Source organism: Photinus pyralis, unplaced genomic scaffold, assembly GCF_008802855.1.
Source record: "Photinus pyralis isolate 1611_PpyrPB1 unplaced genomic scaffold, Ppyr1.3 Ppyr1.4_LG7, whole genome shotgun sequence".
Taxonomy (NCBI): domain Eukaryota; kingdom Metazoa; phylum Arthropoda; class Insecta; order Coleoptera; family Lampyridae; genus Photinus; species Photinus pyralis.
The window spans coordinates 24236018-24251970 of NW_022170738.1; the positions used below are offsets into that span (position 1 = coordinate 24236018).

Below are 15953 nucleotides of genomic sequence, written 5' to 3' on the forward strand. Positions count from 1 at the left end.
TACTTTATCCACAACTGCCTCATATATATGGTTTAGTTTTGAAATTCGTGTAATAATTGTTGGACGATTGAATTTGAAATTCACCAAGGCAACCGTGTCACAAGATTTTGACAAGTTGTGATGTAGCATGCTGGTAGCACAGCCCTTGCACAGCCATCTATAAATATATTTAGTCCAAGATAACAACAGGCAGAGCATATTTTAAACTATAAAGTAGGCGACACTAGTGCCGCCTAGTAAAGACTTTTTATTGCCCAGTAGTGAGTAAGGAAACCAGTGGCAAAAACTTTTGAGCTTTCAAAAGCAAATTTTACAATGGAGTGGAGCCCCCAGTATGGCACACTGATGCTGGGTTCAGTGCCGCCTAGTGGAAGTTATTTAAAATATGCTCTGACAACCAGGGTAGTCCTCTTCTATCAAGTATGTAATAAAATGTTCTAGCTGAACTATGCTACGTCTATTCATTTTGCTTATTCATAATAAGCAAAGCTAAGAAAAGAAATTCCATACTTTTCGGATGAGCTGCATTGGCTGTGAACGAAATGTTTTTTCCTAATTACCTTGTATATTTAAGAGGCATATTTCATACTATTCTTCATTTTCCCTACTTCTACTTCTACTGTAAACTGGAAGGCGCTTTTATAAGCGCCGGTATTAATTTTTGAATTTTTAATCAACCGGTAATCGATTGAATTAAACCCCTTTTTTGCGTTTTTATCAGCTTTTAAAGATAAAAACGATCTTGACCTACACGAATCCATTTGACGGTCACGCTCCGAAAATTTGACATTTCCGTGATCACTTTTGATCAGGTGGTGGAGTTGAAAGACGTGATAAGTCGTCAGAGGAGATACGAAAAAAAAACTTAAAAGTCTTCTAAATGACCTAGAAGAGTGCTGCTGTTGCATGCTGTGTCCAGTTTAATATCCAGTATTAATTTTGTAAATTAAACCTTATAGTTTCATTTTCCAAATTCCAGTTAGTAATTATGCTGCGAACTGCCGTTGTTAGAGGTAATTTACTTCGCCAGCCGATAAAAAAGGCGATCCGATCGAATATTACGAGGACTTTCACTGTTGAGGCTTCAAAGAGAAAACATTTTAATAGGTATGTAAATTACTAGATTGAGTTTTACATAACCGCTCTATTTTTAACCTATAATGTGAATTGGAAATTACTTTTCAGCAAGGTCTCCTTATTGCAAACAGAAAAACATTTAATATGGCAACAGCGAATTTTAAGGAGGTACTCCAGCAATCTTCCGGCACACACGAAAGTCACGCTTCCTGCATTGTCTCCTACGATGAACATGGGTAACATCGTCAGTTGGGAGAAGAAAGAAGGTGACAAGCTGCAGGAGGGCGATTTACTAGCCGAAATCGAAACAGATAAAGCGACTATGGGGTTTGAAACACCAGAGGAAGGGTATTTAGCGAAAATATTAGTGCCAGCGGGCTCCAAAGAGGTCCCGATTGGAAAATTAGTGTGCATTATTGTAGAAAACGCAGCTGATGTTGCTGCATTTAAGGATTACAAAGATGACAGCGCACCAACAGGAGCAGCACCTTCTCCTGCACCACCCTCCCCCGCTCCACCTACTCCAATGCCACCTCCTCCTGCTTCACCTCCACCACCTACAGCAATTCCACTCGTCCAGCCATCTCCAGCAGCCGCAGGGGATCGAGTGTACGCTAGCCCCATGGCGAAGAGATTAGCGGAACAACGTCAAATCCGGTTGGAAGGCAAAGGTAGCGGATTGTTCGGTTCGATCACATCAAGTGACCTCGATAAACTTGCAGTCGCCGTATCTGATGCGGCACCGGCCGCTAAACCGAAGACCGTTGTCGTTCCAGCCGGTGCGGCCTACATTGATATTCCACTCACCAATATGAGATCTGTCATCGCCAAGAGATTGCTAGAGTCGAAAACGACCGTCCCTCACTACTACGTCACTGTCGATATTAATATAGATAAACTACTCGCCCTTCGTCACAAGATCAACAAGAAGAATGAGAAGCACGGGCCTAAAGTTAGCGTGAATGATTTCGTTGTGAAAGCGACTGCGCTTGCATCCGTTGCTCATCCTGAGGTCAACAGTGCGTGGATGGGAACGGCGATACGACAGTAAGTGTACATGTCTGTGCATGTTTCACTAGTTCAATCATTGAATTTATAACTATCAGATGTGTGGGTTATATGACAAGAATTGTGACGGTTTGCAGGAGTTTAAATTTTAAAACGTAGATGTCTACCATCAAGAGAAAAGTACAGTGGCGATATTAGAGTGTTTAATTTTTGATTGGTTGTTGAGATTGGCGGCCATGTTGCATCAAGTATCACTGCTATTCATTTAGAAGTTGACATAGGAATTTGCTTGTAGTGTATTTCCCAATTTCTTACTTTTAAATGACAAAATCTCTTCATGCTCCGCTAAAACTGGCTTATGTGCATCGCATTTAAACAACCACTCATTTTAAAGTAATTAACAATTTTTCTTATTGTTGGAACACATATTTCACAGAAAATGAGAGTCCTTAACCTGTTACCGGCACTATCAACTTTTTCTTCAGTTGTGCAATGCACACGGACGAAAATACAAATACAGAAGTCAAAGCAATCACAATCAAATTAATTATAATGACAGCCAGATCTTCATTTGTTTTAAGAAGTTATTTTGGTTGCATAAAATTAGGCGTCCTTCAGAAGAGATTTTGTCAATCTAAAAGTAGGCCTAGGGAAAAACAATGCACGCAAATCCCTGTCTACTTTTAAATGAATATCACTGTATACTATTGTATTCTATAGTGTATGCAGCACATTATTTAATTATTTATTATTCCTCTCATGTTCTCTGGGCCCTCAGCAGGCTTTCACCCAATTACAGAGTGACCCGCATAATGCTTTTTAGAGGCGCATTGTGTGTTGCCTACTTCTAATTTGAATTTTCATTGCAACATGGCCCCTGGGCTCGTATTGTTGCCATTGTCTTTATAAGGTCACTAGAAAAAGAGTCTGATCTTCCTCAGTTACTATACAGAAATCTGTAATGAACCATAAACAAATTCATATCTTTCAAAATCCTCATCTAGAGCACTCTAAAGCTAAGCCCTTAACAGAGCCGTCTAGACTTACATAACTTGGATGAGTGCATAAAGGGTTCATAGCATATGCATTCCAGATTTTCTGGAAATCGTCCGAAGGTTCTGGAAATCCTTCTAAACGCTTTTCAGAGCCATCGAAGAATCTTAGCGATTTGCTAGTTTCATAAAAAATGTTCCAAGACATTCTAGGGCCCCTCTTTTTTACCAAAGTGTGGATATACTTTCTATAGCTTCTGTCTTGTATGGAGCATTTCTTTTTTTTCTGTATTTTTAAATGGATGGCAATGCTGCGCTACCAACCTAACATACATTGGCATCTTGTATTGGCAGCAATATGTTTGTCTTCATGGTTCATTGAATTTTTGAGATATTTTTACAAAATCAAGAACCGAAAATTCTATGTAAAGCAAACAAGTTGTAAATCAGCATATGCATGATTAAAGCGCATTTTTGGTAATGCAGGTGAGTATTTTATTAGCGAAGTTTAAAATTATCGATCTCACGAGTAATTTTGGCTGCGTTAAATAATTAATTTTATTTAATTTCAATTGACGGTACGTCTTCATTTTGTAAAACAAATCACAAAGTAAATAATAAGTTTTTATACTGGTAGCGCTATCTAACGGTAAAATTATAGCACCTACGAAACCCATATCGAAATTATTTTCTTCAATTATCGATCTCATAAGTAATCTAACTCAAAATAGACTAGTGCCTGCACATCTACACTATAGCAGAAAGCTTTTAGTGAACATTTGAAGTCTCTAGCTATTGTAGTTGTGGAGATCTAACGCGGACAGCCGGCCTGCCAGCAATGACGAATATAATAGCGTATTTTTTTCAAAAATGCGCTAAAAATTCCATCCTTTTGTCTGTTGTGATTCCTGAAGAAACGACTGACCAAACAATCCATTTTGAACCTTAGGTTTTTAGGAAAAAAATTCTTGTTTTGGTCACTTCTACTACCCAGTCTTAACTGTTACACCCTGTATACCTTCAAATTGTAAAAACAAATGGAAAGTAAGCGTTTAAATTGAACAGAGTCCTCTAACCGACACAAATGAAATTTTCCAAGGTGAACTTTGTGAACGGAATATAAGAACTGGCGGTTACTAGGTACAGTGATGTGGACGTGAGCGTCGCAGTCTCCACCCCCACCGGCCTTATAACACCGATTATCTTCCGTGCCAATAGCAAAGGCATTAACACCATCAGTAAAGAAGTTAAGGAATTGGCGGGAAAAGCGCGCGAAGGCAAACTGCAGCCGGCCGAATTTCAAGGCGGCACAATCTCCGTATCCAATTTGGGAATGTACGGCGTGACCCACTTTACCGCCATCATTAATCCACCGCAGAGCGCGATTTTGGCAATCGGCGGTAATCAAACGCGTCTCATTCCGGATGACAATTCCGAAAAAGGGTAATCTATCGACAGAGTTTTATTTTTAAATAATCGCCCTTAATTTCAGCTTCAGGAAGGCGCACTTTATAAGTGTGACGTTAAGTAGTGATCACAGGGTGGTCGATGGCGCGAAAGCTGCCGAGTGGTTGGGCGTGTTCCGAGAGTACCTCGAAGATCCGGAGATGATGATCTTTTAGTTCAATCTACATTTAATTGTCGGTTCATTTTAAAAAAATTAAACTAAGGCTAAAGTTGGATAGATACGAAACCGTCTGCTTCATATACATATTTATTTACATTTTGTTTGCATTTTGCACTGTCTAGCCCTTTTAGAACAATTTTGTATATACTCTCGAATGGGATAATTATGCTGTTCAGCAGCTAAACTGAGTTGTAGACATCTGTAACTTATTTGTAAATAAAAGTAATTGTTTGATGTTTATCTTTTCCGTCAGTGAAATGTGAAATAGTAGTGTTTGTTAGCACGTTACCAGAGTTGTAACAGGTGGTTACTTTGCTATTTCAAAAATTTTATTTAGACTTTGTATTTTGGTAAATATAGGAAAATTTATACATATACCGCTTCATAGCGAACATGAACAAAAGTATCTCTGTAAATAAAAAGCGATAACAACGCGTACATTTTCGATATAAAAATAATAATGATAATTTAATTTAGACTTTCTAACTGTAGGTATAGGGCAAGTCCACATTAAATAGAAATACCCGTATATTGCATTTTCGGATTTTCCAGTAAATTCTAGACATGTTTCATTTAACTGTCCAATACCTAGCTATTAGTGGAATCCAAATAAAAATTTAATTAAAAGAAAAACAAATTTATAAATGATTAACATTCAATCACACCAGTGAGCGAAAGTGGCACCAACCTGGATGTGAAGTCAGTGGAACGGACGGACTCCAGCGCCATCAGTAGGAAAAAAGCCTTGCTTCTGGCAGAGCTCTGAGGTTTGGCACAATAGACAGACGGTTAAAGAAACGGCTTAGTCCAGAATTCGTCAGGTGGATACGTCCAGAGGTGACGCAACAAAGAATAAATTAATTAGCGGTAGCTACTGGAAATCTTTATAATTAGCGGAAGAAAGATAGCAAACGCTTTTACCTCTAAAAATAATGGTACGATATCGCAAAATGTACGAGAGTACAGCGAAAATTGCCAAAAAGTGATTACGTTCCAAAACATCAAAGCAAAAAGATCTTCTCTAAACTTTACTTTTATAAAATTCGTCCATACAATGGAGGGATCCAGCCGCACCGCGTATTCGTGTAATTGATCTTAAAATTTAACTCAATTAACCGCGCTTCTAATGAAACCACTCAGGACTGGTTCAAATGCGATTTACTGCAACTCATTTAATTAGCTACCGTTAATTACATTTTGTCAAGATAATAAGTTGATAATTGTGTAACACTGAATGGCCTTGCAGTCTTAATGTTCGTTTTGAATTAACATGGGAAATTAAAATCGTAGAGTAAAGACATTGTGGCAAAATTCGTACTACCCACTGATCCATGCTACTGGAGTTCTCCGAGTTATTCCTGCCATTAAAAAGTTAAACCAATATTTATTATATAAAATTTATATTTCACAGGACATTCTAAAATTAACAAATATAACAATAATATACACAATTATTGTATATCCACAAAATTGGATTGTAATAAATAATTAAAAATAGTAGGTAATAAATACTGTTGTGTCCGGTTAATAATGACTGTTGACTACTTTCGCCGTTTCACCTTCGATCTACCCTTTTTCTTTTTATGATTGCTTTCCTGTTTCTTTATACTTTTCGAATTTTTCGGTACCGGCAGCGCCCCGCCCGGCCTCTTCGGCGTTAGGAGGTGCTGTTCGACCAAGTCGGCCAATTTACCTTGTTCCGCCAGCATCGACAGAAACGTGCATACGAATTCGTCGTAATTGTGCGTACGTCTACAGTCGTCCACCCTGTACTTATTTTGCTTGTCGTTCTCGTCCTTTAGGCTAATTTCGCAGATACAAATTTCGTTCTCGAGATTTCGCAGTAAAGCTAGTAGGTCTTGGGGCGCGAACGTGTGCGGTTCCAGGAATTCTGGGTTCTTTTTTTCGGCGACGACAGTGTCTCCGTCGCTCGTACGCACGCGTGCGTGTCCGGTGTTCGACAGGCATTTCTTGTTACAGGTCGGCGCGGCCTCGTTAGTTTGACGTTTGCCGTTAATGTTCACTACTGAAATGCATTCTATTAGACCCATTAAATGACGTTCCAAGGTTCTTTAACTCCAAGTACGCTAGCGGAAAGAGGTGGGTCAAACAAGGTAGGTTTTTCGGGATAGTGAAGTATGTACCTAAGTTATTGAGATTCCTTTTGTAGGGTCCAGTAATGACGATTATGCTTGTCCGCCAGGAAAACACGCAAAGATAAATAATAATAAAAAATTTCTTTGTTGACTATAACTGTTAAAATTTGCTTTCATAAGTTATAATAAATACTTAAATAAAGAAATAAAAAAGACTGCGCAGGCGCGATCCTTTTCTTGACGTGTGTTTTCAATGTGCTTTTATACTAAGCATCTTCAGCTAAAATTTCAAAAAGGTGGTCCACAAATAAAAAAAATTAGATCTGCACATGCGCAATCAATATTTTGACTTGCGCGTCCATTTTCCAATTATTTGGAGTACGTACTTTCTGGTAAAATTTCGGAAAAATCCAGCTACACTTTAGAAAATCTGCACTGCGGAATCCATTTTGTACACGTTATTTCAATTTGACTTTATAAGAAGCATCTTAGGCTAGAAACGCACCGCACGCAACATTTTGTTTTGCAACGTTGCCAGACATTTTGTTGCGCAGTCGCAGTTTCCAATCCATTTTGTACACGATATTTCAATATTTAACCGTTATTATTATTATTTTGTTCTGTATAATAAAAATATAGACGACGTCATACTTCTATCCCCACTCCACCAAATGGTAGAAGGCGATAGACCTCATGCAGTCCGATTTGTCGCTGCATATGTTTCTTTCTTCATCCCATGCAAGCTGCAGAAATTGCGTCTAGCGATACGAGAAAGGGAGGGAGCCCTCTAATGTGATGTTTCTGTATATGAGTGGTTCAACTGTTCCCGTGGAGTACGTACCTAATACAGTCCGATTCTTCGGTGTATCTGTTGCCTGCTCGTCTCGTGCGGATCTTAGTTTCCTAATTACCATTTCCTCTATTTAAAATATGTTTTACTTGGGCAATAATCTACTTCAATCTGAATACTTGCAATTGGCATTCTCACATGTACGCTTCTTTTTGTACTAAATTGATTTATCATGTTTTCCACTTGCATTTATGAGGTCTCATTTACGTGTTTTTATGAATTGTTTAACTTAATAAACTGCATTTAATCCGATTACCTCATTTTTATCGTACAAGAGATGTTTTATTTGTGAATTTTTCTCATTTGCATTTTGTTGTTATTGATTTACATCATGTATTTTTGTGGGCGGTGCCGAGGATTTTGTCCCGTAGAAGGTTTCCCTGGCATTGCCTTGTTGTATGCGTAATATATTTATTTGTTCTTATCTTTTATTGAGCACAAAATTCTGCATTTTATTCAATTCCCCTCCCGATTATGTCTCATGTCCCAACACAGACAAGAACCGATTACACAACGTAGAAGTTCATTCATACCCTTCATATTGAGCGGCCTGCTAACGAGTTTCAAAAGTACCAGGAAACGTCTATAGTTTCAACTTGAAAGTTAGGTCGCTCTGCTGGTAGTTTTCCCCTTTTTCCCATGCAACACTTTACGTAAAGGAATCTTTGATGGGAAGAGGATCTAAGGATGCTACTTTTACTACACTTACTTGGTTTGGAAAGATCCTTATCTTCATTTGCGACTCGAATGACGACAAACCTTTTAAAGTCCTTCGAAAGGGGACTGTTTTGAGAAGCAGCCCAATTCCACGCTTGGGTTGGCGAATTAAATGCGGATCCCACTTCTGACGATGTATCCGTACTCGAGGTACTTGGTGCGGGAGATGTCTGAATGGTGAGGGGCGTTGAGTAGTCCAAAGGGCAGAGCATCACCTTATCTTTCTTTGGTTCCGCATTCATTTTTTCAATCGTCGACGTTACAGACGGTTCAACAACGTTAGGAATCTGAGCCGACTCATCTTCATTACCCGCTTCTTTTTTAGGTTTAGCCTCGGGCTCCTCCTTTTCGCATTTGTCGACATGCTTAATCTTCATCAGCTGCTGTAACGCGTCTAGAACGATCTGCTTGTTGGTTTTTAACATTTTCAGCTTGTGTGTGATGGCCAATCGACGATCGGGTACGACAGCCATTAAATTAAATCTAATGTCGTGGTATTGCTCGCCCGCTGAAATTCCCAGACGTTCGCTCATGACACTTCTGAATTTCTCCGTCCAATCGCCTACATCGTTCCAGGGGCCGTGATCAATGGGAAACGGCTTCAAGCCGTCCAATTCGAAGAGTCTGCCGTTTATAGGTACAAAGCTAACAAAATGGAAGGCTTCCCCGGTAAATCGACCAGTTGTAACACCACTACCTAAAATGATAGTTTTAAAAACAGTCCATATAAAACAACACAGTTTTACTTTTGTCCAATCTCCTTTTTGCCTGAGGTATCGCATGCGAATTGTGTGCACAAGCTAGTTCTGGAGTATTTCCAATAGCCCACCCTTTATTTTCCGGAGACATGCCGTGCGTGTGAGTCTTTAGTCTACTTAAAGTTTCTCCCAGATGTATATTGGGGCAATTTAGTAAAATAGAAATAAGAGCGTGTGTGGCACAACTATTGGGTACCATTTGCTGGGCAAAAAATATGTTATTCACGATATCTTCTTCTTTTACAAATATTTCGGTTTGTTCTACGATTTTACGTCTTGATCTGCGTTCTTCAATCCAACGAAATAGGAATATGAAGCCATAAACGGGACTGTCTAAGGGTTTATGTAAATCATAAATTTCTTCGACTTGTACACCTTTTACACCAAAGTCTTCTAAAAGTAAGGTAAATAAACCTGGGTCGCTTTCTAACTCAAGCCAGCCTTCAGTCAATTCTTTTATATCAACGGGCATTTTTACGTAAACTATATAAAAATAAAGTATATAATTTAAAAAGCTGTGTATAATTTTTCAGTTACAATAAAATTTGAGGTTATGTTTGTAGTAGTTCAGAATATTGTTTGGTACTTGATTTAGAAGTTTACTTTAGAACTATTACAGTCCCAATAGAACTACAGCTCATAATGCTCTCGCCAAACATTTCCAAATTGAAAATGGTGTATTTTTGGAGGGAAATCCACCAATATGTTTCGCTTTAGACTAAAATAGGCCTCCATAATAAGCACTTTTTTTATCCTTGACAAATAACCAACTATTATAGAACAGAACAATTTGCATTATGTGCATAGTTAGTAGCTTGAGTACTTAAATGATGGGACCGCATAGTCTTTTATTTCAATGATGCAGACATTGAATTTATGACTAAATATCAAATTCAATGATGCAGAGTAACTTGTATGATGAATGACAACTTGCGAATAACGTATGTTTGTATAAGAAATGGTCTTGTAGATCATTTGATTGGATATCTGAAATGTCATCAGATGTTGAAGAGGTTATGTCGAAAATGTTTACCTAAAAACCTAAATAAAATAATGGAAAAAGTACAAATAAAGATACTTTTGGTTGAATGTATGACATTTTGCTCTGTTTTTAGACCTAGAACTTATAAAAACCCGTCAAATGCGTTCATCAGTTAGTTACATCCTTTCGAGTACAACATCAGAACCAAACATGTCGCATCCCGATTATGATCAATACTCACACGATCATGCCTCTCTGTTAATACTAGTGAAGCAAATAGGTCCATACTTAAAGATGAAAACGTTTAATAAATTTTACGATCGTATAACTCGGCTAGGTAACGTTAAGATAACCGATTCGACCGGTCAAGTTCGTAACATCTTGGTACGTTACGTCAAGGAGCATCCTGTTGAAAATAACGACTGGGGCGATTTTCAAACGCACCGTCGCTTGCTGGGATTGGTGTCGCTGGGCAAGTACGACTCGCAACAGGAGCTAAACGAAATTTGTCGTGTTCACGAAAGCTTGAAAGTGAAGTACACCAGCACGTTGTACGATTCGAGATGCATACTGTTTGGAATTACGGATGAAAGAGAATATCCGCCGAGTGATAACAGTAGCCCTGAAGAGGAAAGTGTGAAGAGTGTGCAGGAAGATAACACGAGTTCACCTGAGGAGGGTGCTACAGTTCGAGAAAAGTTTACAACCCCCACGAATTTTAAGACGAGAGCGCTATTTTATAATGAATCAGATCCGTGTACCGATTTAGAGAATCAGTTGACCGAATTTATTAACTCTCTGTTTTGGGTGTTGGAGTCGAAACGATTGGAACGGTCGAGGGAGAAGTTGGAGCGGGTGTCGTTGTTGTTAGCCCCCTTCGAGAAGAAAGATTTTGTTGGTTTAGATATGGATTCGCGTAATAATAAAAAACGTTGCACAGGTCGCATGACTAAACATTTGGGCGATCTGTGTCTACAGGCTGGTCTGCTAGCCGAAAGCATTGCGTATTACCATAGTGCTGCTGAGACTTTAAAGTCGGTCAACGATTGGTTATGGTTGGGGGCCGCCTTTGAGGGGCTTTGTGCCGCATCTGCTTTAGTATTATACCCCAATATACAGCGCACTGTTTCGCTGCATCGAAATGCAAGTCTACAAGAAGGCTCGCCTAAGCGTTCCAACTCGATTACCACAACGGTCGGAATTGTCAGACGTGACATTGTCAACATGCTTCCCCCGGACGAAATTTCTAAAAAGTACCGGGAAGCAATCATCCATTACAGCAAATACCAAAATGCGGGCATCGTCGAGACCGAGGCCAGTTTCAAGGCGGCGCGAATATCGGTCGAACAGAGCCACTCGTTGCAGGCGGCCAGCTTTCTGCAGAACGTCGTTTTCATTAACCTAACACTGTCCGAGCAGGAGAAGATACAGAGATTTGAAAAGTTGTCGGATTTATACTTGCAAATCGGGTTTACGAGGAAGGCGGCGTTTTGTCAAAGATTGGCCGCCACCAGGCACGTTTCCCCGCAAAATCCGACGCCGAACTGGAACAAATGTTACACTTTGATATTGCAAAGTTTTCCCGGTCACAAAATCACATTGGATCCTACGGAAATGTGTCACGATAATCAACAAAGTGGTAAGTGTTGTTGATGTAAAGGAAACCTGATGGCAGCATAATAAAAGGTGGATCTTGTTGGATGCATGCGCAAAAGTAACTCATATTTATGCACCAATCTTGCTCAAATTTTAAATCGGTCAATTATATTAAACACGTCAAAACTGCTTTAGCGCATGTTGCCAAAAATTACAAATGGTTGAAAGGACGGTCGACACCAAATCGCTAATTCTTTTAACACAGTATTATCTCACAAAATCTAAAAACACCCTGCGGTAATTCATAGGGTGTTTAATTTAACCGCTCGCGGCTTGACGCATATTGGCCCACGACTTAATTTCAATTCTCCACAAATTATAAAACCACCCCGCGCAATCTTTCAGGTGGTTGACTTAAACTTTTTTAATAGCTAGACGTGAACACTCTCGTGGCTTAACACGCATTGCCTCACGACACTCTGCCAACAACCTATTTCCCACTACTTTTATTTTCAAATCACATCCATTCTGGAACGTACAACCTTCTCCACTAATGAAAATCATGTTTTTCAAGGAAATTTCTTGACAACTTTTTCCGCACGGATTCAGAAAAAACCGCTATGCAGCAAGTTGGATAACCACGGATGAAATATAAGCAAAATCCCCCTGTAATTTGAACTAACTACGCCATATTTCACGACTTACATACCGGTGCCTCAAGCTTTCGCACGCAAAACAGAGGTGTATTCAGGACTCACTCGCCCACATAAAAAATCGGAAAATTGTAGGAAATCTCTCCACGTACACTTCCGGCATCTGCCACAAAGAAAAATTCCAGTATTGACTTATTAAATTCGTCATTTTAAGCTTAGATCAGCTTCTGAAAATTCCAAAGGAGTAACTACACACATTTTCATTAACACAAATCTTGGACACGAGAAGAAAAATCTGCCATGATATTCTATTCGGGTCACACAATGGATTCGATAAACACAATTAATTAATTGACAATGACAAAATTTTATTCCGAAAAACATGAAAATAACATTAAACAAAATTCCTGAATTGAAGAGATGCTTACAAAGCTTGTTTTTACATACGTACCCCGTATGCAGACGGTCGATAGTGAAGAAAATTAAAAAATTTTAAATTAGTTTTTTTTCTTTGTTTATAGTGCTAATAATCTCTGGTCATTCAACAGCGATAAACAAGGCGCACATAACTCCACACACAAACTCTGACCGGTTCTGAACTTCACTTTTTCGTAGCACACAAATTTTGATGACAAGCAACATATGAATGAAATGACGAATTGCCGGCTTTTCAGACGGTATAAACTTTTAACTTAGTAAGAGAAAATTGACAGAAGGCCTCACGATGCAATAAACTGAATTCTCTTTCAACGGACACCGCGCGTTGAACTTCTTACAGCTTTGTAACAGCTTTTTTTATGTACAGAGATATGATAAAAATGACGAATTGCGTCTTCAATCAATCAAATCGGGCGGATAGTCCTGAATAAATAGCGGAATGAAACGTACGCTTTCCGACCGTCGCGAACCAGCTCTCTGGCAGTCTTCTACTATTTAACGAAACACCACTTTCATAATAAAATAAATCTCTTTATTCCGATTTCCACAAATAAATCGTATATCATAATTTATTAAATAACATCAGCTGCGAAGGAACGCGTCCCACTTACGCCAAGAATAAAGCGCGCATCGTTGACCACTTACATAACCCGCTATCTCTTCTCACAGCGACTAAGAACGCGTGCAATAATTAACTCCCCTCCGATAACAATCGACCGGATGTGCCTACATTTTAACACACAATTTCACGTTATACAATTAAATAAACAAATCTAAATAGACTATACGCAATTACAAACAATTCTAAAAGGAAAAATAACACTACAGAAACACAAACTTAAATGAAATACACCAATTCTGGGGTCCGTTAACTTGGCCCCCCCACTGAGAGATTTGATTGTCGTATTATTTTAAAATGAATGCGCTCGTTATGCGCTCATATGCGCCACCGATAATAACTCTTGCGCCATTATCGTTTTTTAGAAATCCGAAAAAACATTGGGGGGGCCAAGTGAACGTAGCCCCCCCCCCCAGTACGTATTTTGTCCCTTGTAACTAGGTCACCTGATACATTTGGTTATGCGCTCAATTGCGCCACTTGAATTAAAGCTAGCGCCATTACGGTTAAGCCATAAAATTTTTTTTAAAAGTGGAGGGTCTAACTTAGCGTTTTCAAAAGTTACGTTTTTTAACATGTTTTTTCTACTACATCGTACCTTTCATCATGCGCTAAAATGAGCCGTAAACATAAATCTTTGCGCATTATAGTTTTTGAGAACCTTTTTTAGTACCTATAGAACTATAACGCTATTCATTTTAAGAAGGTAGCGGTAGAAAGCATAGGGACAGTTTAACCTTCACTGTGATTGGTTAAAACACGAGTCACTATTACCCTGAAAAATAAAACGAGTGACGAATTCTGTCTGTTAGAAGTTTCAATTACGAACTAAACTGTCGAACTGTCATTAGCTGTCAATTTCAAAGATCCAAGCGTGATATCGTTTGATTCATAATTATATTTTCCAAATATTGTGCCGTTTTATATTTTTCCTGTGTGTGTCGATCTTCAAACACAAACACTACTACCTTCTTTGAAAATTGGTACACATGTTCTTAAGGATATAAGAAAGATTGCTATTGTTTTTTAGTTACGTAGACTAACGGGCCAAACAGTTACAGCCCAAAAACTGCTCGAACCCTCAAAGAATGGTATCTTTTATAATAAATTCTTGTTACAAAGAACATATAAATGCCCGGTTTTCTGTGTCAGTAAATATTCATTAAACCTCAAACAATTTTGAAGATGAAAAAATAATATTGCGCATGCACAATCTAATTTTTGTATTTGTTAAGATATTTAAATGAAATTGTATGTACGCACCTCGAACAAAAGTAAAAGTAATGCTAATGGGAATGCGGAGAAGTCAAAGAGGCTAGTGGCGCATATGAGCGCATAACGAGCGCATTCATTTTAAAATAATACGACTATCAAATCTCTCAGTGGGGGGGCCAAGTTAACGGACCCCCAATTCTGTGGTTACTCGTAAATAAACCCCTCAGATTTATGTTACTAAATTGAAACACTTCTCATAAACAGGATGTCCCGTCATTAGTTTCATCAGCTTGTCAAACGGTTAATTAAAACAGGATCTCATAATGTCCATCTACTCAACTACTTTAGTCCTACCAAGCTAAAACTTCTGATCTAGGTTGGCCGGCTCTACAAATCCAACTCCTTCAAGAACTTGTGGTTGCCGCAAAACGTATGGGCCATTCCGCTCTAGCAACCAGACACATGACATTCCTCTTACAAACCATGTGGGAACACCTATCGGCTTCGGAACAGAAAGAATTAGCAATCCAATTACAGGTTCACTTCCAATCGATATAGCGATTTAATAATAACATTCACATTACAGTCGCTATCGTCACAGTGCGAGGGCGCACCGGTACCGTTAGTATTAGACAGCGGAATAGTAATTCCGCCGGCGAATTTAAGCAACGTGCCCGTCTGCTTAGGTTTCGGTCTACGAAATTTACAGCCGCACCTGCAGCCTCGCAAAATTGAAACGTTCAAGCAGGATATTGGACCGTTTCTATTTACGCCTATTAAATTCGGCACGCTCGAGCGTACGAGTAATAAGCCACAAAGTAAAATGGGTAAGTAAGTGAATACAAACACACATGGACTCGCTCTATTGAGTGTTTAAAATAGTAGATTTTCTAGGAGACAGGTTTTTTTATTATGACATATGAGCTTGGATTTAAGTAAACATTAGGACACCCGAACCCACAATTCATGTACTAAATGGTGGGCCCCACTCAGCTGCGAAAATTTTCATATGTACTGCTTCACGTGAATAAATCTCTAGTAGCTTTAATAGCGACAGCCAGACGGCTTTGGGTAGCGCAGGCTGCGATAAAAACAGACGTGAGTCGTCAAATTTGCGTTGGTTCCGTTTCGGGTTTTTACGTTTTAGCAACGATTAGAGATAAGAATTGTTTCGGTTGTTGGAAGAGCGTGGCGGAAGCGGCCGAAGGGTTGCGGGCGCTAACAAAAGTCAAGAAAGTTAAGGGTCGGCAATATAAATAAAGCAAAATCATTCCGAGCGGAACGTTAAATTATCGCGGCGAGCGGAACGAAGAAATCGGTTTTTT

General features: G+C 39.0%; 3 protein-coding genes across 4 annotated transcripts; 2 read left to right on the forward strand and 1 right to left on the reverse strand.

The window, feature by feature from the left end:
- The first annotated feature begins 782 nt into the window (after window positions 1–782).
- On the forward strand, window positions 783–4942 carry LOC116176071 (dihydrolipoyllysine-residue acetyltransferase component of pyruvate dehydrogenase complex, mitochondrial-like). Of its 2 annotated transcripts, none has more exons than XM_031494537.1 (5): window positions 783–930; window positions 980–1107; window positions 1186–2124; window positions 4218–4520; window positions 4570–4942. In XM_031494537.1, the coding sequence occupies exons 2-5, from the start codon at window positions 989–991 to the stop codon at window positions 4697–4699; spliced, it is 1491 nt and encodes a 496-aa protein (XP_031350397.1). In that variant the 5' UTR covers window positions 783–930; window positions 980–988; the 3' UTR covers window positions 4700–4942. The 2 variants fall into 2 exon arrangements, with proteins under 2 accessions (XP_031350397.1, XP_031350398.1); XM_031494538.1 differs by having other exon boundaries at window positions 789–1107; window positions 1186–1748; window positions 1800–2124.
- A 1166-nt stretch (window positions 4943–6108) lies between these two features.
- LOC116176321 (ubiquitin carboxyl-terminal hydrolase calypso-like) lies at window positions 6109–9739 on the reverse strand. The gene is made up of 3 exons (XM_031494821.1): window positions 9114–9739; window positions 8360–9064; window positions 6109–6730 (listed from the first exon to the last, which is right to left on the reverse strand). Exons 1-3 carry the CDS (start codon window positions 9595–9597, stop codon window positions 6246–6248), a joined length of 1674 nt encoding a protein of 557 aa, XP_031350681.1. The 5' UTR covers window positions 9598–9739; the 3' UTR covers window positions 6109–6245.
- Window positions 9740–10064: 325 nt separating this feature from the next.
- On the forward strand, window positions 10065–15887 carry LOC116176320 (protein brunelleschi-like). Its single transcript, XM_031494819.1, has 4 exons — window positions 10065–10187; window positions 10241–11746; window positions 15005–15165; window positions 15215–15887. Exons 2-4 carry the CDS (start codon window positions 10267–10269, stop codon window positions 15461–15463), a joined length of 1890 nt encoding a protein of 629 aa, XP_031350679.1. The 5' UTR covers window positions 10065–10187; window positions 10241–10266; the 3' UTR covers window positions 15464–15887.
- Window positions 15888–15953: the final 66 nt, after the last annotated feature.